Source organism: Megalops cyprinoides, chromosome 11, assembly GCF_013368585.1.
Source record: "Megalops cyprinoides isolate fMegCyp1 chromosome 11, fMegCyp1.pri, whole genome shotgun sequence".
Classification (NCBI taxonomy): Eukaryota; Metazoa; Chordata; class Actinopteri; order Elopiformes; family Megalopidae; genus Megalops; species Megalops cyprinoides.
Window position 1 is genome coordinate 5,027,553 of NC_050593.1, and position 25,528 is coordinate 5,053,080.

The following is a 25,528-nucleotide window of genomic DNA, read 5'->3' on the forward strand; positions in this document are numbered from 1 at the left end:
ATGCAAGTCACAGCAGTGCTCCCTGCTGCTGGACCAAAAATGTTTCTATGTTTGCTGTCTACAGGTTTATGTTTTGGGGCAGCTCTGTCTCTCTTACCCCCTTACCCATTAGCCCTATAAACGCACCCCCAACCCCCCCCGCCCCCCACCCCCTTGTGCTGTCTGGCCTGTCACAGAGATAGATGGGGACAGCATATTGTCTCCCTGCAAATGGGACACATTAGGTGGCAAAGGGACAGCTGGGACCTAGCTATGCGCTGACACGGAGATAGGCCCGTTAATCAGAGTGCGCTACCTTCAGGATAAGGATTGATAACCCCAGGCCAAGCAGGATGCGAACAGGAGAGACGGCCACATTTAGCCCGAAATGCCCATTTTGGGCATCTGCGGTCGGGCTCCTCCCAGTGTTGCATTAGAAGGGTGCCTATGGAGTGACTCGCCGATGATCACAGCTGTTTATTTCCCGTGAAAATCCTGGGGTGCCAGTGTGCATGGACGGCCGTGACTGACCTCAATTAAACAAGCTGCTCCACATGCAAATCCCGCCGGGCTCAGCATACAGAGGCTTAAATGATCACAAATCGGGATTTAATTTGCCGAGAGCTGGGGTAAACACGAAGGGGGGCCCTTCACACTGCAGTACTTCCTCTTTATTTTCGGGATGACTGATAAGTAGCCCAGTGTTGTGAGGAGGAAATGAATTTGATTTTTTGTCTCAGTTTAATTGCACCCTTCCCGCTTTGATGCATGCACACTCTACTCCCACCTTTGGAGGTGAGATTTTTGTTCAGTCAGCTCTGAGTGAGTAAGTCTCTTTCTCTCTCTCCCTCTCTCTCTGTCTCACATGTTTTTTGACCTCAGAGGACCGAGTGTGGACCGTGGTCACCCACAACGGCACAGATGCAGTCAGAGTGAGGGGCTCCACGCTGCTCAGACCCTACATCACGAGCTTCAACTACAGCGCCACACCTGAGCAGTTGCACACCCTAGTGACCGCATCTGAACAGTGTCAACAGGAAGTGGTTTACCGCTGTAGAAAGTCTCGCCTCTTCAACACCTGGGGTAAGCCTATGCTCTTTAGGCCTATTTTTGTGTCATGAATGGATGCAAACAGGTGTGTTTTAGAGTTTCTTATATGTTTTTACTAATTCTGGTTCCTAACTGGATCACATTAAATCAGTATTGACTGGGGATGGACTCAGAGACCTGTAACCTGTACATTGGAGATCTTAGGGCCAGCCAAGAACTGCTAGGTGGGTTTCCTGCCTGTATGAAGAAAAGAAGACTTAATGGTTTGAATCAATCTGAGCAAAATACATTGGACCATAGCAATATGGCCATGCACAGTGTTGGGCTGGGGTACACTCCCTCAGTTACATATTTTAGAAGCAGCTGTTCAATGAACAGCCATGTCTAACAGCAAAGCAATACTCTGAAAAAATCCTGCTTCTCTACATGGGAAACAGGTCATGACAAGAGTGTAGGAGTAGGGAATGGAACATTTAACCAGAGAGCTGCAGGGTCAAATGCCAGGTGGGGTACTGCTTTTGAGCATTTGAGCAAGGCATATAAGCTGAAATTGCTTTGTGAATATCTACATGTCTAAATGAATAGTATGTGAGGAAGCCTGCTGTGATCAGTTAATATAAACTATGATTTTCTCCTCAGCAGCCAAGCTTTTATTGAATATAAATGAAGGTTAATGTTAGTAAGCCGGTCACTAAGGCTTTTTATCAGTAACCAAACCTCATTTCAGTGATCATCATGTTAAGGTTACATGCTCAGTTCAGCTCTCACCATCAGTCTCACCAACAGATGGTTTGACATTTCTTAAATGTCTATTAATTACACTGGATGCACTTCATTTATAAGCATGTCAAATACTAGCCTTGAAACAGTATGGATTTGCCTGGTATCTTCAAGTTCAAGTTCAAGTTCAAGTTCAGAGTTTATTGTCATATGCTCAGTAAAGAAACAACTTCCCTGTACAATGAAATTCTTCCTTTGGCTTCCACTTATGAATGCCATTAAGAGTAAAACGCAAGAAAACACAAGAATTTAAAAAAGAAAATATATAAAAAAGGTCCGAGTGTGTAAGAAAAAAAAAAAAAGGATATATACATTAAATGTGCAAAAAGGACATCAGTGCAGTGTAGGATGCGCAATGTTGATGCAATGTCAGTTCCATTCCATTGCACAGTTGGTTGCGGTGTGGGTGTGTATGTGTGAATGTATGGGCTAGGCCGGGGAGGTGTGTATTTGTGTATTTGACCCATTCAAGAGTCTGATGGCTGTTGGATAGAAGCTGTTCCTTAGTCTGGATGTTCTGCATTGCCAGAGGGTAGAAGTGTGAACAGTTCGCACTGGGGGTGGGTGTAGTCCCTGACACTGGAGCAGGATCTTTTGTGGACTCTTTGATGATAGATGTTCCTGATCCAGTTGAGCGCATCCTAGTCTGTTAATGAATATGAGATGTTTCTGACTACTTCTGAAGTTATCATTGTCTTGTTTGGTTTTTTTTTAGTAAGTGCATTTAAATTGAATATGCAAGAATCTGATGTCTCACTCATGTTTGGCCAAATATTGCTGCAGGCTGAAATTATTTAGAGGCAAGATATCTCCTGAGTTGTAGTTTCAACCCGGTATAATCAAACACAACATTGTTTGACTAAATTGAAGCTGTTGTTTTGTATACTATCAAATTTCCAATGCTTAAATGACACTGCTGGTAATTAAATTTATGTTACCTCATCACAGCTTCAATAGGATGGGTATGCCTGTGCAGTGTCTGGGTGCAGGCAACAGTAGAAAAGTACCACCCCTCACTGAGTCTGTTGGTTTAATGGGACCGGGAAACATTAAATGCTGTGGCTGAAGGTGTTCCCATTGTTAATGTCTCATTTTGAAAATGTTTCACTCAAATAGAAGAGAAATTTGATGTGAACAGTTTATTGATGATGTGACTTACACAGGGTTGGGAGGGTTACTTTTAATATGTATTCCACGACAGATTACAGAATACTTGCCCAAAAATGTAATTTGTAACGTATTCTGTTAGATTACTGACTGTAAGAAACATAATCGTAATACTTTGGATTACTTTCTGAACACTGTGTTTTTAATTTTTAAAAGTATGTAAGTAAAAGTGTCAATGTGGCATATACTGGTTGGGTGATTCTCACAAACTACGTCCAAGTGATGTCAAAATGTAAATACCTAAACATTTCACATGAAAAAAAGACATTTCATGAAAGGACATGCTCCAGTATAATTCATCCGACTAAGGTTCTGAATGGTTATTTTTAGAATGTTCACTTAGCATTGTTGTAGCTAACATTTTTGCACCTGCATGTTGTCTATGGGCGTTTCATTGCAGTTTCTTCAGCGTTGTAAATGTTAATTCAAAAACTGTACATTACATGAAAATGATTTAGAAAAGACACAAGCCACCCTAAATACATTGTGAGTGAGAAAGGAGTATCTTAACAATTTAATGTATAATATGCATAGCATAAAATTGTTGGAGTAATTGCAGTTTTGAACATGTGAAATGTCACTTGTCACTGTATCTACTCATTAGCTAGTTAGCTTTAATACTATACCTACTTGCATACTAGCTAGCTGAATAGCTAATCCAGTGCAGCCAAACTATGTAAGATAGCTAGCCAGCGATCAATATTAGGTTAAATAATGAAAAAGAGAACTTATGCTTCTTCAGGTTAGAGGTCAACCCTTTTGAAGCGGATAGCAGTTTGGTTGCTGGGAAACACAGCTTGCACTGTACTGTTATGTTGCGACCTTTGCCAAATTTGAATGGTAAAATGGTCCCAGTATTTCCATGACATAAACGTGTTGTGCTGGTTGCTTTCTGTCTCACTCTGCATTCTACTGTCTTGTGAGTCAGTCAGGCTGCACACTTTTTTTTTCATGAGGTGCATATGGGAGATACACCCCAGAGTTGCCTATCATTGGATAGATTTTCCAACCGAATAAACATTAAATGAAAAAAATAAATGGAATTAAATGAAAAAAATCCAATGTAATCCCTTCAGTAATCTAAATATTTTTTTTTTAAATGTAACTGTAATTTGATTACCATCAATTTAAATGGTAACTGTAACGGAATACAGTTACTCATTTTGTATTTTAAATACGTAACGCCGTTACATGTACTCCGTTACTCCCCAGCCCTCTACTTACAAGGGGACGACACAATTTGCTCCAGATTGAGTCAACACAAACTTCAACAAGGATTGTGTTTCTAGATTTTTTTAGAAATGCCTTTATCCTGTAGTATACTCATTGGAGAAGTTCATGGATAGGTTGCAGGAAGGAACACATGGCACAATATGAAAAGCTAACATTAGTTGAGAAAAGTCGGGCATGCAACCCTGGGGCTGCAAGTTCACAGCCTCTGCAGACAGCGGAGCTCCATTCAAAGGCCCTTTGGAATGTGCCAGCTGCAGAGTGCTTCTCTGCAGAAAAGTGAAAAAGTGAGACAAGACCATGGCAAAATGACACCACACACCTCCTCAGCATGTACCAGGTTTCTTATGAAAAGGATTGGTCAACCTGTTGTAATAGAAAATGTAATACCAAATGTCTCTCTCTGTTTCACACCTGAAGAAAGAAGACAAAAACAGTGTGCATGTATGCCGTCATGCAGGGCGTTAAAGGGATGTCCCAGGAATCCAACTCCTCTCGCTTTCCATAGACTGAGACCAAGTGACATTCATGTCACTGCTTTCCAAACACTTGCAATCTGTGACGAGTCATCGCCACATGCTTCTCTTGCGATGCATGCTGTGTGAGCACTGACAAACAAGCAAGTCTGCCAGCACCTTCATTAGCTCAGATCCTGTAAATAGTACTTTCAATTAAAATGCACAAACAAATAGAATGCATGAAGCACTTTTGGCTACACTGAGAGTATGAAAAGTGCTGTACACATAAAGTTTATTATTATTATTATTATTATTATTATTATTATTATTAAGTACTTCTAATATTGCAGAACCTTCAGAGTTTCACTGATGGAGATGAATATCCTGGTCCTCACTGCATACAGGTAAAGTTGAAGATGAAAGATGAAAAGCTTTAAACTGATGAAAAGCTTTAAACTGACACCCATTTAAAAACTAGTCTTACATGCTGATTTATTTATTTATTTATTTATTAAAAATCAAATAGTCTCTAAGAAAAACATAGTAGACCTTTTATAGTGGAACTTTTTACCCTTTTTTTTTTTTTTTTTTTTTTTTGTCTGGTGTAAGCACATCTCCTAAACCTTGCTTTCAATACAGGTAAATGCCCAAAGGGCTCTCTATATGTTATATATACATAACAGGTAGACAAAATAATGGAAACGCCAAACAATACATGAATATTTATTAAATAATCAGGAGTTAGGCTACCCTTTGCCTTCAGAACAGCTTTAGTCCCTCTCGAAATGCTGTTAAACATGTCTTAAAAAGTTTCTAATGGGACCATTCTTCAAGAAGGAATTGTCCAGTCCTTTGAGAAATGACAACAGTGGAAGTCTACTCTGCACTCAGTGTTCCGGAGCTTCCTATAAAGCTGCAATGATATTTAGATCTGGTGATTGAGGAGGCAATGGTAGGTGTTTGACTTCATCTTGGTGTTCATGAAACCACTCTTGAATCTGTTTAGCAGTATGTATGGTGGCATTATTATTAGCGCTGTTTGGTCATGATTTTCGATGCTTTTCTCCTTGATGCCTATATATACATGTAGGTAGATATAATTTTGCCATATCTGTGACTGCTGCACCTGCAATTTGGAGACAACTATTTGACTCCTTTTCAAAGCCAGTGTCTCATGTTGTGTGAGAAAGTGACATATTAAAAGTACTGATTTTAAAATATATTTTATAGCATTAATACAAAAATATTTGTAGACCCCGTTTTATCTGTGATTTAGTTACTTCAAAATGCAAGTCCTTTTCATTTGGTGTTTCCATTATTTTGTATACATATATATATATATATATATATATATATATATATATATATATATATATATATATATATATATATATATTGATAAATATATTTTATATAAGGTTCAGTTCCCTATTGGGCCTCTGCCATTTTGCCCCTGAGCATAGTACTTAACCTGAGATATCCAGCTGAATATCTACGGAAAGGTCCAGTAAGTGGAGACAAGGTATAACCAGTGTTGTAGGTATAATTAGAGGTAGTTTTAAAAGACATTGCTGGGTGCATAGGAACCTTAATAAAGCTGGAAACCTACAGATGGCAAGATCTCTAATTCCTTTATTGGTACCTTGAAGAAATGACCCTTAGACAAATCTTTATGGCTCAATAATGGATTCAGCCAGCTGTCTCAAATCACCTATTGGCAGAGCTGAATCCAAGCGGCAGCACAGTCTAATTCAGGAAACATCTTGTATAAAACAAGCCATCGGCCTGTTCAAAGCTTGATGGAGCCGAAAGCAAACCCTGAGTAAATACCATATTCAGAGGAGTCGTCCACAGTTCCAGGCTACAATTTGCTGTAATTGCTAAGTGTACGTGGGCTATGTTGTTAATTTTGGCCCCTGCACAAGCACTTCTCTCTGATTTGAAATGATGTTTCATTTCAGAGGGGCACCTCCCACGAATAATTGTTCCATAGGGGTGGTGGATAATTTTCAATTTAAGAAAGCGGCTTTTGAAATTAATCTCATAACTTGCAACAAATGTGCCACTCACCATAGCAATTACCTTAATTTATATAGTGGCTTTCCGTCAGTCAAACCGCCACGGATGGAAGAGCATGTGGGTGCACGGTTTATTTTTATTCAATGCTCACCCAGGCTGACATCAAACTCAAGCTGATTTTAAAAGCCTAAATAAGTTGTTTGCTTTTAATTTCTGTAGGCTAATTTTCACAGAATTTCAAACACCCTCACAACCCTTGTGAATATCAAATGTTTCTCACTGTGAGCAGCGCAATGAAGTTTCACTTTTTCAGACACACACACACACACACACACAGACACACGATGTGACAAAGAATGTGCTCTATAAGCAGGTACCTACAGAGGTGACAGAGGTGACACACCGTGCACCCAGACACCTGCTATGAAAACAAGCACAAATTTAAAGGAGACAACTATATGTTTGTTTACTTGTTGAAAAAGTTGGATGGTCTGTGTACCCTTCTCTCACTTATTGCTATACTGTACCCAATGCAAAAGGCCTACTCTGTTGAAAGGCTTTCCCCCTCAGCAATGCCACGCTAACACAAGTGTAGCGGTGCCATTTCTTCACCCCATGGTAACAATAGTGACATGCTGTGTTTCAGATGGGACCCCCCTGTCCTGGTGGACAGACAGGACCGGGGAGAGGCGTACTTACTGGGGGGGCTACCTGCCCGGGGTTCAGCAGTGCTCCTGCAGTCTTGATGGAAACTGCATTGACATGAACTACTTCTGCAACTGTGACGCTGACAAGGACTCCTGGTAAACGGACTCTCTCTCCCTTCCTGTTTCACATGTCTTCCTTCCTGTTTGGACATCCTCTTTCCTGTTTGTATGCCCTTTGCCTCCCAACAATGCTTACACTGATCTGAGAGTTTACAAATAATAAAAACCTGTTTGGCTTCAATATGGTTACTGTTGCTATGGTAACTGCACTTCCCCTATACATTGTAAATAGCAAATTCCCTCTTCTTTTCCCTGTGACTCTTAAAAAAGTGACATGCTATAACCTGAAACCACTGCTTTTCCTGTCGTATTAAGACTGCCAGTTTCCACACGTGTGCAGTAATGGTCAGAGTTAAGAAACTAACAATCAGAAAAACACAATTCATATGTATGTACATGCAGAGGTGGAAACCCCGGCTTCAGAAAGTAGAAGTCCTGCCACATATTTGTTCCACCCTGCACTACACCAGCTGAATTTAATTAGCACAACTCTTCAGCAAGGTAGAGGAGCTAATTAGTGAAATCACCTTGTTTAGTGAATGGCTAGAACAAATACATGGTAGGACTTTTACTTTCTGAACCCGGGGTGTCCATGTGAGTGTGCATGTGAGTTCCACAGACTGTCAGATGGCCCAGTGTTCAACTAATGTCATCTGTCGGTAAACAATGCTTTCTATCCTGTTTGTACGGCCTACTTCCTGTTTGATGTCTTCCTTTCCGTGTGCTATCTGTGTTTGCACATTTGCCCTCCAATTTGCTCACCCTCCTGTTTGCATACTCTCTCTGCTAACCTGTATATTGGCCTCTCTTCTGAGCCTCTCAACCACTTTTCCCATGCAACCTTTTGACCTTTTTGAGAAGCTTCAATGCCTACCCTATATTAGATGAGGGCAGTTTGGTACACCTACATTAGCTTATTAATTTGTCTGCTAAATAAATAAATGTAAATGTAAATGTAATTTGCAACAGCACAGTTAGCTTAGCCTGATTTAACCTGTCAAGTTTACTTGTGCATTTTAGTTGCCTTCTTTTTTAAAATAAACATTCCTGAAGAGCCCCATTTCCTCTGAAAGCTAAAACAGATATGCAAATGGTTGTGACTGCAAGGTTTGGCTCCAGGGTTATCTACAGGGTGTTTGCAATGATCTATAATAACTGAGGGGGTATTCCTGTGGGAATACTGTACTAAGTAAAGAGCCATTCAAGTTCACCCACAGAGCACAGCACCCATCTCGTACAGCCACTGCAGAAGAGAGAACTCCTGAAGATACTGACTGGCATGGGGACATGGGTAAAACACCAGAAAAGCTGTGTTTACCATTTTATTAGTGATTTTGTACTAAAATGCATGCTGTATATATCAGGGTGCTGTGTTACGCTTTGCTTAGCACTCTGTGGAAGCTGTACTGCGCAGTGTTGCTATGGGAAATGGAGAGATGCCAGGTAATTTCTGAAGAATGGATGAAGGGGAAACGATCAATACATCAGTCAGATGCTTTCTGTTTGCAGGTTGAATGACACCGGGCTTCTCTCTTACAAAGACCACTTGCCACTGAATGAAATTGCTATTGGGGACACAAACAGGACAGGCTCTGAAGCCATCTACAGAATTGGACCCCTCCGTTGCTATGGGGACAGTAGGTGGATTGTTGGTTTTTGATGGAGAAATCATTGAGACCACAAAGATTTGTTTCCTCTCACTTTAGCTGCTGTTTCATCCTTTCAATTAATACAAGAAAATGTCAACATTTATCACCAACAATGGAAAGGGTCTTCTCTGGTTGGAAATGTTTTGAAAATGAAGTACAAACAAGTGAAATATAAATGAAATCATTAATATGAAATCAGTTAATATGTGGTATCATCATTCATGTAAGAAGGCGGCCTCATAAGATGAGTTTTCATTTTCACCCCTGCAGGGTTTTTATGGAATGCTGCATCCTTCTACCTGGCTTCCTCTTACCTCCACTTCCCCACTCTCCAAGGAGAGCTCAGCGCTGACATCTCATTCTACTTCAAGACCACCACACCCTCAGGAGTCTTTCTAGAAAACTTGGGAGTCAAGGACTACATTCGGGTGGAGCTGAGCTGTGAGTTCTGAGTCTCTGTGTTGGAAAACATAGGCAAAAAATAATTAATAGCAATGCTGGAATAAGAACAGATCAGTGCCCAGGTCAGCAATAACCAGACATTCAGTCCATGGTCTCTAAAAAAAATAATAATAATACATATGACACATACATATTATACGTAACTGTCAGGACTCAGGCAGGGACTCAGGCGCAGACAGGGGTGGAGGATGCACAAGGGATTTATTTCAATCTTCAGGGAGAATCCAGAAAATGAGGTCCAAACAGGCAATGTCAAAAACCAGGAAAGCGCAGCAGACGGTACAGAATCAGATCCAAGAAAACTCGTGGTCAGGAAACAGGCAAGACAGGCAGGCAGGCAGGCAGGCAGGCAGGCAGGCAGAAAACAAGACAGGCGAATGCTGGTCGTGACACAGATTAACTGAGACGAACTGGCAATAAGCTAGGAAACAGATGGGGTATAAATCTACACGTTAACAAGCAAATGAGACACAGGTGAAAAAGCGGGCAGGTGAAACAGATGAACAATCAAGCCACAGGTGGAGAAACAAGGGGTGGGGCAGGCAAATGAGAGCACTGAAAACAAAAGCACATGGCCGGGGAAAACAAAAACAAACCGGCTACGAAGCCACAGTACTGACAGTAACAATCAGTAGCAAACAGTATCTAATAAGAATTCTTTAGTATCATCGCATTAGCTCCCCTTTTGCCTTGCTACATGCGCAAAATGAGGTATAGTAAATTGGTGTAAACAGCAGTGGGGCACCCAGAGAGGGGTCTGAGTGTGACTCTTCATGTCTGTATCCTCTCAGCACCACTGTCTGTAACGTTCACCTTTGACGTGGGGGACGGGCCTGTGGTGCTCGTGGTGAAGTCCCATGTTCCCCTGAACGACAAGCAGTGGCACTATTTACGGGCAGAGCGCAACGTGAAGGAAGCCTCCCTGCAGGTGGACCGACTGCCCCTGCACTTCCTGGAGGCCCCACCTGACGGCCACTTCCGCCTGCAGCTCAACGGCCAGCTGTTCGTAGGTAGGGTTGGGCTTTTTTTTCTTATTGGTGCATGCCATGTGTTTCTATTGGCCAGCTGTGATTGGAGTTCTGTTTCCATTGGCTGTTGGGAGTGGCAACAATCATCTTTGATTGAAAATGTGAGGATATATCCCTTACCTTATTCTACCAATTTAGAAACAACAACAAAAAGGGCACAGCTGGCTTGTGTCATGTTTTTAACTAATAAAGGATTTTAAAACTTAAAACTTTCAACTAAACATATTGTATAGTTTCTGTAGTTTTTCACTAATATACCACAGCTTCAAATAAAACAATTTCTTCAGAATACAGAGTGGGTGAGCCAATCATTCACCTCCAACAACCACTGATTTTGAACCAATCAGTGTTCTTCTATGGTGCGAAAATTGTTCTAATGGCACCACATGGGTGCTTGAAAGGAACAGTAGTTCATGGTCGCTAATCATGGGGTTCCTGCAGCCTTATTCTCCTACTGTCACTGAACAGTGTAGTTCTGTGCAACCTGAGCTGGACATTTTACGGTTCTCCTTCCTCTCTGCCCCGGGGGTTTGGGGGCAACCTTGTTGCAGGAGGGACAGCGTCCCGGCAGAGTGGGTTTCTGGGCTGCATCCGGGCCCTGAAGCTGAACGGGCTGACTCTGGACCTGGAGGAGCGGGCCAGGACAGCGCCTGGGGTCAGCTCGGGCTGCCCCGGCCACTGTGGGAGCGACAGCCTCTGCCACAACGGTGGCCGCTGCGTGGAAAAGAGGGGGGGCTATGCCTGTGACTGCACCAACTCCGCCTATGGGGGGCCCCACTGCAAGAAAGGTGCGCCACCCATTTGGTGGACAACAGTGACCTCCTGCATGCGAGAACCTAGTCACACTTCAGGCACTGATGTATCAAGGGTATTACAGAATAGGCACTAAATTAGCTTTATTAACTTATTAGGTTTATTACTTTCAGAGCCCTTTGAAAATTATCTGGTAATAGCAGGTCAGACAGGATTAAGTTTAGCAATTAGCAGAACATTATGGAACAGAACAGATTACCACCCCCCTCCCCCCGATTTTTCTTATACTTATACATATGGATATGTATCATTCAAAAAGGCACATTATGCTGCTATCCACCCATTATGATTATGCCTTCACATGTTTTTCTAGGCTTTCTCTACCAACAATACAAAGCCAATCCTCTGGTAAAGCCCTGGCCCTTTCATTTTGATAATTTATTTTTAATTACACATTAATCTGATAAATTTGCCCACTATCTGGAAACTCTATATAACTTTGTCTTTTATTTATCAGAAGAATTCATTTTCATGTGTCTTAACCATTACTGAATAGAATATAAATGTTTTACTATGTTTGTACAAACTTTATAACATCTTTATAAATGTTATTGTGTGTGCTGAGGAATGCTTTCAGATGTCATGGAATGTACACTGTGCTGCCATTAAATAACTACATCATAAATTTCTCATTGAAATCTTTCAAGGCTGACATTTTTTCCAAAATGTTCAAACTTAACTCCAGTCATGGGCATCAGTTTGTTTTGAAAAGTACTGGGGACAACGACGGGTTCGACATGTTCACACCTTTTTAAAGTGGTGGGGACAAAATGGGCCACGACAAAACGTGGTGGGGACATGTCCCCAGCGTCCCCAGTGTAAATTACGCCTATGACTCCAGTAGTTTGTGGAGAAGACATACATCGAGTGGTAACTCTGTGGATTGGAACTTTGGTATTTAAAGTGTAATGAAATAAATTTGTGCAGATTTTTAAACAACTCCAATATACTTTCTTCATACTTTACTCTTGCACAACTAAGATGATGAATAAACATTTTACAAAAACCTCCATTAATGTTAACAAAAGGGTGAAGACAAAGTTTTATAAATGCTGAAAATCGCAATGCACTATGTTTTCAATGGACCTATATCAGGCTACCTAAGTTGAATATTGGACTATCCCTTGAACAAGTATGGCATCTGCAGCCTCTGGCATTGGGAGGAGACAGAGTTTAATTTTAGTTTCGTTAACAATGCATAGCCATAGCCATAGCCATAAGTAATGCTAACCAGTTACAATAGTCTGGGCAAGATTCACATGCCGGCAGAAAAGCTTAGGGTTTAACAGCTCTGTTCAGGAATCAGAAATGGGTTGAATTTGTCTCCTTCCTATTCTCATCATCGGCACTGGAAGAAGAATTTGAGGTCACCGGCTTTACCCGGCACTGATTGGATTGCACCAGTAAATGATCGAAGCCCCAAAGCACACGACACAGCTGTGGGGGGCCTTCTCTGCTTCGGCGGCTAAGGCTCATCTCCCAAAAACCACTCAGCCACAATTACTCAGCACTGGTAGTCGTTTATCCTGAGTCAGCGCTGCCTTCTGTATGTCAGGAAGAATAGCACTGCTATGACTCCACTGCTCCGACATCCCTCTCCTCCCAGCCTCTCTGCATTCTAATGAGATGACTCAATGCTGTCAATTTATCTGCTCAGGCTCTCAATACATGTGGGCTGCAGGGATAGGCTGTTTTCAGCCTAAGAATATGCTGTATGTGAGTCCGCTGCTGGATGACAATGATTAAATCAAATCCCTGTCTCATTCACTTGCATAAATGCATTGTTGTCAGATTTGTTATGATTGTGATTAGTGTTTGCTTTGATCCATCATTACGTTTGTTATACCTTTCATTTGCATGCAGATAAAAGGAGCCCAAACCAACAGCATATCCCAGAAGTCCCTGGAAAAAGGAAATGGCATTCCTGAGCTGACTCTCCCCTTTGATATGTTTGCCTCATCTCTTAGAGGTCTCAGCATTCTTCGAGAGGGGCTCCTCTGTCACCTACACATTCCGGGAGCCTTTTTCCTTCCTTCGGAATGAGAGCAGCCCATCCTCCGGGACCCGTGGTGAGGACACAAAGTCACGGGCGAACATGGCTTTCAGCTTCCTGACCTCACGTTCCCCTGCCATGTTGCTGGCCACCAGCTCCTACTCTCAGCAGTACATGGCTGTCACCCTGGCACATAATGGTACTGCAATCTCCTCTTTCCCATACAAATATATTCATTTTTAACATCTGCAGTTCAGCTCTTGCTAGTTCTGTCAACTCAGGAATAGTTGTAAGCAGACTAGCTGGCTTGGTCCAGGTTGTCGGCTGTGGGTGAGGAGAGAGGACAGGAGTGAGAGAACTGCTCTGCTCAGAAGAATATTTATATTCATGCACTGCATATACATGGGGGTGGTGACTCCATTGTTAAGTCCCACATAGTTCTATAATGTACATAACTTCATTTAGCAGATGCTCTTACCCAGAGCGATTTACAGCAGTTACAGTTTTTTTTTTTTACATAGCCCAAGGGTACAGCAGCAGTGTGCCAGGTGCCAGTGGGGGATTGAACCGGCAACCTTTCAGTTATAAGTCCTGCTCCTTGACCACTATGCTACACTGCCGCCCCATGTTCTGTCAGTGTTATAATTTACATAGAACCTTACGCTGCATCATTGCAGCACTGAGGTCTATGACTGAAGGCCACTGCAGCGGATATGTGGTACCCTTTCATCACTGCCATGGCTCTCCAAATAACAGAAAAGGGAAAATAACTTGTAAATCCTTCAACTGCATGTTCAGATCCCTTCCGGGGGGGTGGGGGGGTTACCCTTGGGAGAGACGTTCGACCTGACGCTAGACCCAGATCTGCCAGGTGCATACATAAAAGCCATGTGATGTCACAAAGCTGTCAGCCCAGAGAAGGCATCTGTGCTACAGATATTGCCTCTCACCCGTCCCTCTACCATGCTGCATGCAGTGGGGTCTGGATGCATAACACCACCCTAGCCCTCCCATGTTTACATGACCCCTGCTTGTTCATCCACAAAACCCAGCCGTCCTCAGAGCCGTCCTCAGAGCCATCTTCGGTGCCAAAGACATCCCTGGGATGTCTCAGCTACAAAGCCTAATTATTTTCACAGAGAGAGGGGGAATGTAGCATTGACAAAGGCCCACATGGTAATGCCAAGCCATCTGCCTCTGCTTTGCTGGCCATGAATATTGCATATAGGGTGGCTAAATATTTTATGCTTCTGTGTGTGTTTAAAATGCTCCAGCCAAAATGGAAAAGATTAACGGGAAGAATTTTAAGCAGTTGAAAGCCTTACCATGGTAAATGACAAAATTAAAATAGCTACAGGAAAGGAGAGGATCATTTGCAATGTGGGAAGTCACTTAAGACAAGTGGTATGGGTCCTCAAATGTACCTGCGGATGTTCTGTGAAATATTACTGTTAGCTTAGTAGATGTACATCTAAGTGGAGCTTGATTTAGACTGATTAAGATATATGGAAGACAGAAAGTACTTTTTTGATGCTGAAACTCCAAGCCTCCAACTGTTTAAAAGGATGCTCCAAGTGCACATGAAGTCAGTGGTACTTACAGTGTTGACTTGCTGATTGTGGTACACCCATCACTTTCCCTGGGCTTTTTTCTCTCATAGGTTTACCAGAGATGCCCTTCTATTCACTCTGTGGGCCTCTTGTTCTGGAGAGGGGGTGAGGGTGTAGTGCCCCTAGTCATCGAGAGGACATGCATTTCCACTGTGTCTTTCTCTTCATCCCCTCATGAACAAGTGTTTAGCCAGAGCTGCAGACTTGCATTTTCTGATATTACCTTCTGATCCACCAGCCAGGATGGCTGGTAGATGAAAAAATTCACCAGCCAATTGGATTCTTCACCAGCCAAAATAAGTCCTGTGGGGCACACATCTGTCGTGGTAATGTAGTATATCATTAATGTTAGCTAAACCACAGCATGTATAAGTATTTTGTTATTTTTATGCAAAAAGCACCCAACTGAGTGGCCTGTGACCCTGTAACGTTAACCGCCAAAGAGAAAATCTACCTGCATTTGACAGGTGTTAGTTTCAGGCAACAGACTTGTGTCCATTCGCCCCAGTTCCCTTGTCAAACACTCGCCAAACACACACGTATGTCCCACGCTGTTGCAGGATGCCTTGTTGAAATGTGATGCAGGAGTGAAATCATGGTTTGCATTCCCCTCACTTCGTAGCTCGCGGTGCCTCTAAATTCCAGATTCACTGGAACACTTTCCCGACAACTCGAGTAGCTCTAATTGCAGTTAGCAAAGCTCTTGTTGGGGTGTTGAGGGATGGCAGGGGAGGAGATGGGGCAGAGGAAGAGGGGAGGCTGCCATAGCTGCCATAGCAAGACTGTGGCGTTTTCACGACGGCAGCATCTGCATCTGTAAGGAGGAGGGCTCTGACACCTCATCAATAGAAACATATCTGTCAGCCACTGTGCTGCTGGGGATGAAGCCTATTCTATTTCACGGTGTGATCTGACGAGGAAAGAACGCCTTGGAGGAGTGCAGGAGCACGTCTACCACCTCATAGTCATAGTTTATCTTGTCTGCAGATTGTGTCAATAAAAAGCATGTTTTAGGAAATGACATACTGGGCCACCATCTAAAGCTTTAGCTTATTCCTTTCTGTCCTATGGGAATATCATTTATCAATTAATAGTGAAGTAAAGAAATTGATTAAAAAGGTTGATTTTTGTTCATTTTCCCAACACTGAACCATCAGATTGTTTTGTAATATTCCCTCAGATTTCTGAATTACAGTAATCTGATCATATAATGATTTTGATGATAAAATTGAATAGGAATGGGTTTGGAATGGAGGGTTACATTTTGGCATTTGGGGCACCTCTTGTTCTTCAGGCAGCTTGCAGATTTGGTACCGACTCAGGAAGGATGGGGCACCGGATTTGTTCACCCCAAAATCCACCAGCCTGGCAGACGGGCAGCTCCACTGGGTCCGAATCCATCGTGAGGGGAAAGATGTCTACGTCCAGGTGAAAGTCACAAGCTGTTTGTGACAGCAATCCCTGTGTCTTTCCTGCCCCCCAGATCTGAGGGAACTGAGACAGACAGGTCTTAGAGAGCCCCATATGTGTTCCCATATTAAGCCAAGAAATTCAAATACTTAATGTAACCATTTGCAAACTGCCATATAAAATATTCAGTTTTGCCCAGACTTGTCATGTTTTCAGCTCGAATGCTGGTAAGGTAAATAATCAAATGAATATGTACAACAGAAGACTACAGGTTTTCCTCCAGATGTGGATGGCATACTTTTAAGAGCCCATTTGTGGAGTTTTTAAATGCAATTACGCCAGTACTGTGTAACACTCATGCACAGTTCTACACACATTTTTGAACATAAGACAAGCATTACAGGACTGTGTGCCATAATTTGTCAGTAGAATGCAGTACTACTGTATATAACTCAACTTAGATGCTGAATTACTTCATTCATATAGCTTTGAAGGTTTGCATGTGGGGTTATAACATTTTAATCATGGTGTGCCTCATTTTATTTTAAAATAAATCTTAGGTGTTGCATGACCCTGATAGCATAGCATGATGGAATCCCTGATTACATACCATCAAGGCAAACTGTATCAGAATGAATGCGGTGTGTTTGTATTGAATTTAACAGTTTAAGCCTTGCGAAGAATAAGAAAGTCACCTTATGTAATGCAAGCAGTAATACGTTCATCTATGACTGAGCCTTATTTGATCATTTCCATATCTGTTTGGAACTATAACAATAGCTTTGGAATTGGCCCAGCTTTAAGTAAATTGTGAATTGATTTGCTTATGTGGTCTTAAATTGCTTTCCCTCAGAGCACAAGCAGAGACGTGTTAAGTCAGTCCTAAAAACCATCAATATGAGCAAAACCTCTTACTTTTTGTGGGATATGGGGAAAAAATACAATTTCGATTTATTTTCTTTTGATTTCCCCTGACAGATTGACAAGGACATTAACCAAAAATACAGCCTTTCATCTGACACCGAGCTGAACACAATAAAGTCCGTCACATTGGGTAAAGTCACAGGTAAGCCTGTTTATAAAAAGAAATTGCTCTTGAGTGAACTGAAAAGGTGCTTATTTCTTTAAGGCAAACAGAGCTTTGGCCGTTAATCCCGATGGCTGCTGCTTTATCCAGCGCAGCTGAACAGCTTCACCTTTGTGGCCAATTTCAGTTCACATCTCAAGCTTTCAAAAGGCAGGCCACGTGATTGCTTGAGGGTCATCCACAATGTCCTGCGTGTGCATGTCGATTCACAGTCAGGATGAACAGCAAACAAAAATGATGGCATCCGATCATCAGCTTTCATTAAGTCATTATGTCTGTTTTTTTCTTTTTAACCAGTCATAATTTACAGAATTTGTTTATCGGAGCCCTGTTGGTAGAATCAAATCTCCTCATCCTGAGACAGGCACCCTCATGAATTTCATTAACAGATATCTGATTGTGTCTCCATTCACAGATCAGAGGGACTTATTGAGTTTTGAAGGAGATAGCCACTCGCGTGTAAGTGCCAAGAGGAGTCAGGAAACGTGGAGTAAACAGTGTTGGTTTGGTTTCACTGCCCGTTGCCATGGAGACTCTCCCCTCCATTCTGTAAACTAATAGAGGTTGGAGGTTGGTCAGCCCAGGAGATGAGAGATCCATTGAGTGTGCTTTTAGAAATCATTATGGACAATCCCGCATGAAAATATCACCATGCTCTTTAAACCTCTGTTAGACATGTCATGGAGAGAGGTGGATTGAGATAGAAGAAGGCTTGTCAGCTTGTAAGCAGTTGTAAGCAGTGATAAATGGGGAGTGTAAGTGCAGCGGGCCTGCTTCAGCCAGACCTGAAGCTCATTTCACATTAATGAGGGAATTGTCGCGGTTTCTTGTTTGGAGTGGGAGCTTTTTTCATGATAAATCATAGATAGCTTGCTGTAACAGAGAACATCATTTGTGTCCTCACCATGAGATGTTGTTCATTTGTTATAATGAACCATTTATGCTACAAATGACTTAATTTGAACTGTGGCACTGACCATGAAAGAGGTAATTTTCTTTGATCCTTAAAAGAAAATCCAGATTATGGACTTTGAAGGGGTTACAAAAGATGAATTTTAACTGTTAAAGTTGAGAGGGATCCTTCTGTATAACATCAGAGTTATTTTAAAGTCAACCATAAACTTTAACAGAGATAAAATAATTGTTGCGCAATTCTTGCGTTATATAAAATTAGCTGCACTGGAAAACAGTGATAAGCAATGAGCAGATAAAAGTTAAAGTTATGATAGTCACTCCCTGGTGAGTGAGACAGGGAAAAATCCAGTGACATAAACTGTAACTGAGCCAGTTACAACTGTTTCATATGTGCCTGAAAAGATGTGGTATTTGAATCTTCACCACATATATCTATCATCAATGGAAGTCCCTCAGGTTATGCAAGTTATGTAGTCAGTATGAGAGGGACTATTTCTTTGACAAAGGATTTATTTGACAATTATACTGCCAACATGAACATGAAAAAGTAAACAGGGAAATTTAATGATAAGGAGTGCAGAAGATCTACACAAACACACTGACATTAACTTTCTCCCCCTCTCTCTCTCTCTCTCTCTCTCTCTCTCTCTCACACACACACACACACACACACACACACACGCACAAACATGCACGCATACACACACAAACACACATACCTAAGGCTAATTCAGGACATTTTCAGTCATGCCTAATAGCTATCTGGATAGCTCTGAGATTAATGCAACACTAATGTATAGCTGTGTTAATGGTAATTCACTCTAATTCCATGTATTTAATTAGAAACAGACATATTAAGAAGCAATTAAAATGCCATGTCTTTAAATAGATTGATTGCTTTCTATTCATAAGCATGTAACATGGTGAGACTAATCTGCATTTCACTGCGATTCCTTTCACCTCTGTGTATTCAGTAGGGTTTGCATTCATGCATACCGTTCTGTATACATGCAATGAGCAACATATCAATAGCCCTGCTCATTAAAGCTGATGAAACATTCCCCTACATATTCCAAAATTTCCAGGAGAAAGGCCAACAACCTTGACTTTTTTCCTTCTTGTATCTCCTAGACCAAAGTGAATCAGCCAAAGCATTTTCTGGACCTAGCAGCGCATGCTCAATTAATAGAAACCGGTCTCATTTGCCAGCCCTTATTTACCAGTACTTATTTACACACAGAAGTCTTACTGAGCTGTGGACATAACATTCTGTGGTAGCAAGTGATGCCCTCAGCTATGTGGGCTAGCTCCTCCAGCCATCTGACATACATTCTGACCCCAAAACACATTGGTCCATTGCCATATTGACTGTCCCTGCCGGGCCCTCTCTGAGAGGGAGTGTTCTTTCTCTGTTGCTGAGCAACCCACTCACACAGAGCAAGGAGAGATGGGGTTGACCCTTTCTGCAATATAGTGCACTTTGTTGAGGCACAAAGCCAAAAAAAAAAAAAAAACCATTCCCAATCATCTTGCCCCCCAAAGTGGGCCGACTGTTACCCTTATGTAAAGTAAAATCTGTTGAAATATAAAATGCAAGATTTTAGGAATTTATTCCATGTAATTGTGTAATTGTAAAAGTGTACAGCACATATTAGACTTTTGCCACTGTAAGATATACAGTATGCATACATGTTATATTTGTAAAGTGCACTCATGAGACGGAGTAATAAATATAATTATATTATATATATATATATATATATATATATGCAAAAAAAAATATGCTAAATTTTAGTGGAGCAGAGCACCATAAAGCGTTTAATTAGCATATCTCCGGCTCTTTTTGGATGGATTGTCATAATGGTACTGCTGGGAACTGTTCACAGACAGATTGAGAGCCTGTGCAATGATCCAAAAATTGATTAAATTTTAAGCAGTTTTAATAAAATAATCACAGATTTTGTAATTGAATTCATGTTAGCTTGTTAGATTTTAAATTCCATATCTGGTTAGCTATCAAGCTCTCTAAAAATGTAGCTGTCAGGACTCAGGCACGGACTCAGACGCGGACCACGAGTGCTCTAATTCCAGGCGTTTATTAACAGAATCGTCAAACAAGCAAGCAGTCCAAAACAGGCAGGGTCAAAATACCAGGTAGGCAGTCCAAGGGCAAAACAAGGATCAAAACAGCAACAGGCAGGGTCAAACCGTGAAGGCAGGCAGATCAGGCAATCAGGACAGAAGGGCAGGCAAAGACGATGTCGAGGAACAGGCGAGGCAAAAACCAGCAAAATCCAAACAGGGAAACACAGGCGGGAAACGAGACAGGCAGAAACACTGAAACGATCTGGCAAACAAGACAGAGACAAGCAGGGTAGATATAGGGCTAGGCTGATGAGGTGATGGGAAGCAGGTGTGCAGGCAGGCGGAGACAATCAGGTGGGCGGAGACAGGGCGGAGAGCGGGGCAGGGCTAGAACACAAAGAAAACAAAAGCACATGGACAGGGAAAAACAAAAACACAACAGCTAGGGGGCGGGAGCCCTGACAGTAGCTTTCTAAACACGGTAGTATGTATATATGAAGTATTGGCACACTGTGTATGTTGACAGCATTGCAATACCTCTAACACAGGATGAATCTCAGAGTTTAAATATCTTTCCTTGATACATACAGGACATGATGTCATGGATGAACAAGTGCTTCAGGCGGGATCCAGAGGTTTCATTGGCTGCCTGTCCTCAGTGCAGTTCAATCAAGCAGCTCCACTGAAGGTAGCCCTGAGGAATCGCGGCAGCTCATTGGTTACTGTACGCGGACAGGTGGCGGAATCCAACTGTGGGGCGTCAACCAGTGTGAACACATTCACCACCTCATATTCCCTCTCAGGTGAGTGTGACTGCTCACATCGCCACCCATTTGGCACAAAGACCAATAATAAAACATTTACTTCTGCCTGCACTGATGTTAATGTTTTTAGCCGTTGTGGACCTATCCCTGTGGCCTTCACATTAATCAATAAAAAACAAGAGCATCAGGACCAGACTGGGTACACGTTGTGGCCTGCAAAAATCTGTGTGAGATTGATTTAACTGGGATTGAATAACTGACATTCTAAATGAATAATAGTTTGTCAAAGACGGCGACTGCCTGTGCTTTTGACCCTGATACATATGTAGATGTAGGTAGAAACAGTATGGAAAACTGGGGTAAATGCATTAAAACTGTGAGGGGATTGAGCAAATTCCATGACATTTTTAAGTTAGTCAGTTTTAAGTTAACTATTCTTGCAGTGTACTCATAGCACTCCCACTCCTTTACAAGTTAATTTCACAGTATAAACCACAGACACAAACAATTATAGAGATGACCTCTCAGAGTTGCTTGACAACAAGAAATTTGTATTCTTGATGTAGAATATTGAACACATGTAATGTGAACTGTGACAATGGAATGTTTTGTTAGGGAACACACATGAAACATTGTGTCCATTGCCTCAGTAAATCTAACTGTCAGTCTGATGTCTCTATTTAATATTGGCGGGGGGGGGCACAGAAACACAATCTTGAGTTTGCATACTACACTGATCTGCAGACAGTAGTAGTCAAAAGTCTGGACATTTGTTCCTTAGACAAATATAAATACTGAAGTTGATGTCTATTTATAAATTTCTTTCCAGAAAAAAATGGCTAATTTTAAGAATCAAAAATATGTTAGTTTTGATTTCTTTATAACACTTTCTGTAGGCATAATTCCATCTGTGTTGTTTCACAATTTTGATGTCTTTACCATTATTCTAAAATATGGAAAAAAGTAATCCAATTTTTTTGACCGTTACTGGATTTTTATTGCTACTCTTCATCTGTTCCTCAATATTCCTTCTGCCTGTAGATCATTCAGAGAACATTGACAGAGGGAAAGAACCCCTGAAGAATGCAGGCCAGAGTGATTCCGTGGTAATCGGAGGTGAGCGTTCCCATTTCCTCGAGTGATTCTGACATGAAACTGTTGTGATGCTGTCCAATTGTAAAATACCTATTTTGTTGTGAAAGAAAGCAAACAAAAAATCACTGGGTGTCTTTTTCTGTAACTCTATTCAAACTGAAATTGGGTTAGCATTCCACAGGATAATAGTTGCTCAATTAGATTTTCATAGCAATGAGCTTGAAGTGCTGTGTTCTGGAAAGTGCTGTACACTGAAATATGCAGCATATTGGAAAGAAGAAATGGGTGACTGACGCTTCGCAAACCCCAAAATGGGTAACGCACTGCATGAATTACTCATAGATTTTTGCTGTGAAGTGCAACAAGGCAATGATTGACAGCATATGGTGACTCCACCCACTATGGCTTTCATGAAGCCTCTCTTTGCTACCATTGCTGAATAGGAATGTAAATTGGTACGTGATCAAAAGTTCATTTTCAAAGCAGTTTTGATTTCCTGCAATGGGGGTAAGTGCAGAATCTTGTGCGTTAGCATGAAGAGGAACTTCATGTTAAATCAAGAGACTACAGATTAAGTTGCATGATGATGCTGGTGTGTTCCCTTAATCGCTCTGTTTTTCCAGGTGTGATCGCGGCGGTGGTCTTTGTCACACTCTGTGTGGTGGCGGCGATGACCCACTTTCTGTACCAGCACCGGCAGTCAGAGCGGGCGCCTGTCGTCAAGGAGAAGGACCGGAGGCACAGCCTGGAACCTGCCTGCTACCCAGAGATGGACCTGCAGAACTCCGCACGGGACAGGAAGGAGTACTTCATCTGAAAGCCCCCCTCCCCCAGCCCCACCGCTGCTGCTGCACCAGTGATACCACGCTGAGCCTTCATGCCTCTCGCCCACCACCTCAACCATTCTGACCGCCTGGGTGGGGAGTGGGCTCGGCTGTGGCTTCCTACAGACTTCCTATCCTCTCACCATGGGCATTCTGAGAAGAGTGACTGCCCCAACCCTCCCCCCCCCCCCCCCCCAACAACCCTTACCCCCCACCTCTCTGACTGCTGCAATCCTTTAGGACAAGAGGGACTCAAGTCTTTAGCATTGTGGAGGACAGGAATGGGAGGAGGGGACAGGGTTAGTACATATGTCTATAGAGCTCTTATAGTGTGCGTGTTCAAAACTGTAGTCATCTGAGCAACGTCAACTGAGAGCTCAAAGTTCAAAGGTCGAATGCCAAGGGCAAAGGTGAAAATGCCACAGCACTGCTGGATAGCCTCTCTTCTTGGTAAACGTGTCAAAATTGGCTTGGGATAGGAATGTAGACTCCAACATTTCTATTGCAATACAGAAGCCCAAGTGTTTGCACAGTTTTAATTGGCATTAAATGCTTTCTTGTGCACCAGCTGCTTATAAGTGATACTGTCAAAACTATCTGCTAAGTCATAAATACAACTGGCACCCGTGCATTTTTCGTAAATACAGTCCATTTACCCACGTATGTCTCCTGTTATGCTATTTGGTGGAAGAAGTTGTAATGTCTCCCAACAAACTCCAATTCCTGAACATAAAAAAGCACATCATGTTCAAGCCCCTGTGCAGAAGAGCCTGTCAAAGCCTGAGGATGGCATCATCTCCCTAAGATCTTTGAGAAGCCTTCAGAGTGTTTTCACACCAAGTCTGTTTTCCAGTTTTCACTCTTACAGTCTAGTGCTGGCATCTGTGTTTGTTCATTTGCTGTTTATTTTCTTACCTACTCTGTAAGTTCACATCAGTTACCTGTGACCGCTTGCCATTCTGAATTGACTAAAAACAACTTTAGGGTCTGCTATATTAACATAACAGTCTCAGTCTTTGATCTGAATCCCACAGATTTGAGTTTAAGGAGTGGATTGGGTTCAAGCAACCCAGTAGATATATTAAGTTGTGGCAAGACGGCTGATTTGATAAACTACAGTTTCACCTTGTTTTACTATTGTTTTAGCTGGCAGGAAGTAAACTGACTCCAGCTTTACACATTGGATTTTTCCCCTTTATGCATAACTCAGACTCATCTCTGATTGGTCCAGACTTGTCACATGAAGAGTTTAGGAAGAAGAGAATTCATGTTGGCACTAGGAGCAAAAAGGGAAAAGCAACAAACCCTGTCATTGTCTAGTGTTGTATTTTTTGACAGAGCCCAACCATAAATTGTGATGTGCTTACCTATATCATTCTCTTTATGACCACAAGGGTACAATACTTAGACTGCAGTGCTTTACTGAATGTATGGATTCCCATGTATGTTTCTATGCTAACCTCACTATTACCTGTAAGATGAAACTTAGGTCTTTTTTTTTTTTTTTGCAAAGGAACCTCCATAATAGCCACACACACAAATCCATTTCTGTTCCAATGGTAGAGGTTTGATGTGTGGGTAATGTGTACGAGTCAGTGTCCATGTGATCAGTGAAAGACCTCTGCTCTGAATGTACTGTACAGAACATCCTAGTAGCCTTGAGATTTTCAAAAGTTGGCTCTTTTGCTGTGTAATAGCAGACTTAAGATCCAATCCAGTGGCGATACCCTTTGTCCTTAATTGTAAAGGAACATTTACCTACTTCTGCTACTCTGTTGCACCCGCCCAATTGAACTGTTGTCAATTCATTTGCCACTGAAGTTAGCAAAACATTTCAACATCAAATAGACTTAATAAGTGCAGCTAATTGGAAAAAAAAAAACATACTGTTTTTTCTCTTATGCAAAGTCAAGGACTGTATTTTGTGGTTTGATTGAATCTAGGCTGTTTTTTGTGTTCAGATGCTGTGTGTTCCCAGGGATCCTTACATTTACAAGATATAAGGAGTCATATTTTCATGCAACTGTTCCTTACATTTAAATTGTAGAAAAAAAGACCCCATTTGTTCAATATATTTCCAAATGACTGCAACTAATTTGAAATCTGAAAGTGGCCGCAGTTTTGAAAGAGGAACATTGTGATTTCAAGACAATTGTTTCCTGGAATGTTTCTGTGTTTTGGTCCTTTTTATGGTCGCTAGTGTGGTTTAAGGGCGTACACTTGAGTTGTTGAAGCCTTATGGTAGAACGCATCCTAGGTAGGCAACGTGTCCTCTGATAGCCCCTGTTTGTGTTACAGCTGAGGCGTGACAGGGTTTCCTCTCCTCATCGCAGTGACTAAACA

The 25,528-nt window shown here is 41.9% G+C and overlaps 1 protein-coding gene across 1 annotated transcript in view; it reads left to right on the forward strand.

The window, feature by feature from the left end:
* The window catches only part of LOC118785559 (contactin-associated protein-like 5), a 105,486-nt gene extending 82,119 nt beyond the window's left edge, over nucleotides 1-23,367 (forward strand). Inside the window, exons 13-24 of the mRNA XM_036540311.1 lie at nucleotides 862-1,062; nucleotides 7,330-7,486; nucleotides 8,960-9,087; nucleotides 9,370-9,540; nucleotides 10,353-10,571; nucleotides 11,141-11,377; nucleotides 13,370-13,594; nucleotides 16,300-16,433; nucleotides 17,394-17,481; nucleotides 21,093-21,305; nucleotides 22,308-22,382; nucleotides 22,985-23,367. Coding sequence (XP_036396204.1) covers nucleotides 862-1,062; nucleotides 7,330-7,486; nucleotides 8,960-9,087; nucleotides 9,370-9,540; nucleotides 10,353-10,571; nucleotides 11,141-11,377; nucleotides 13,370-13,594; nucleotides 16,300-16,433; nucleotides 17,394-17,481; nucleotides 21,093-21,305; nucleotides 22,308-22,382; nucleotides 22,985-23,178 — 2,042 coding nt within the window. The 3' untranslated portion in view covers nucleotides 23,179-23,367. The remainder of the gene's footprint in view (nucleotides 1-861; nucleotides 1,063-7,329; nucleotides 7,487-8,959; nucleotides 9,088-9,369; nucleotides 9,541-10,352; nucleotides 10,572-11,140; nucleotides 11,378-13,369; nucleotides 13,595-16,299; nucleotides 16,434-17,393; nucleotides 17,482-21,092; nucleotides 21,306-22,307; nucleotides 22,383-22,984) is intronic.
* Nucleotides 23,368-25,528: the final 2,161 nt, after the last annotated feature.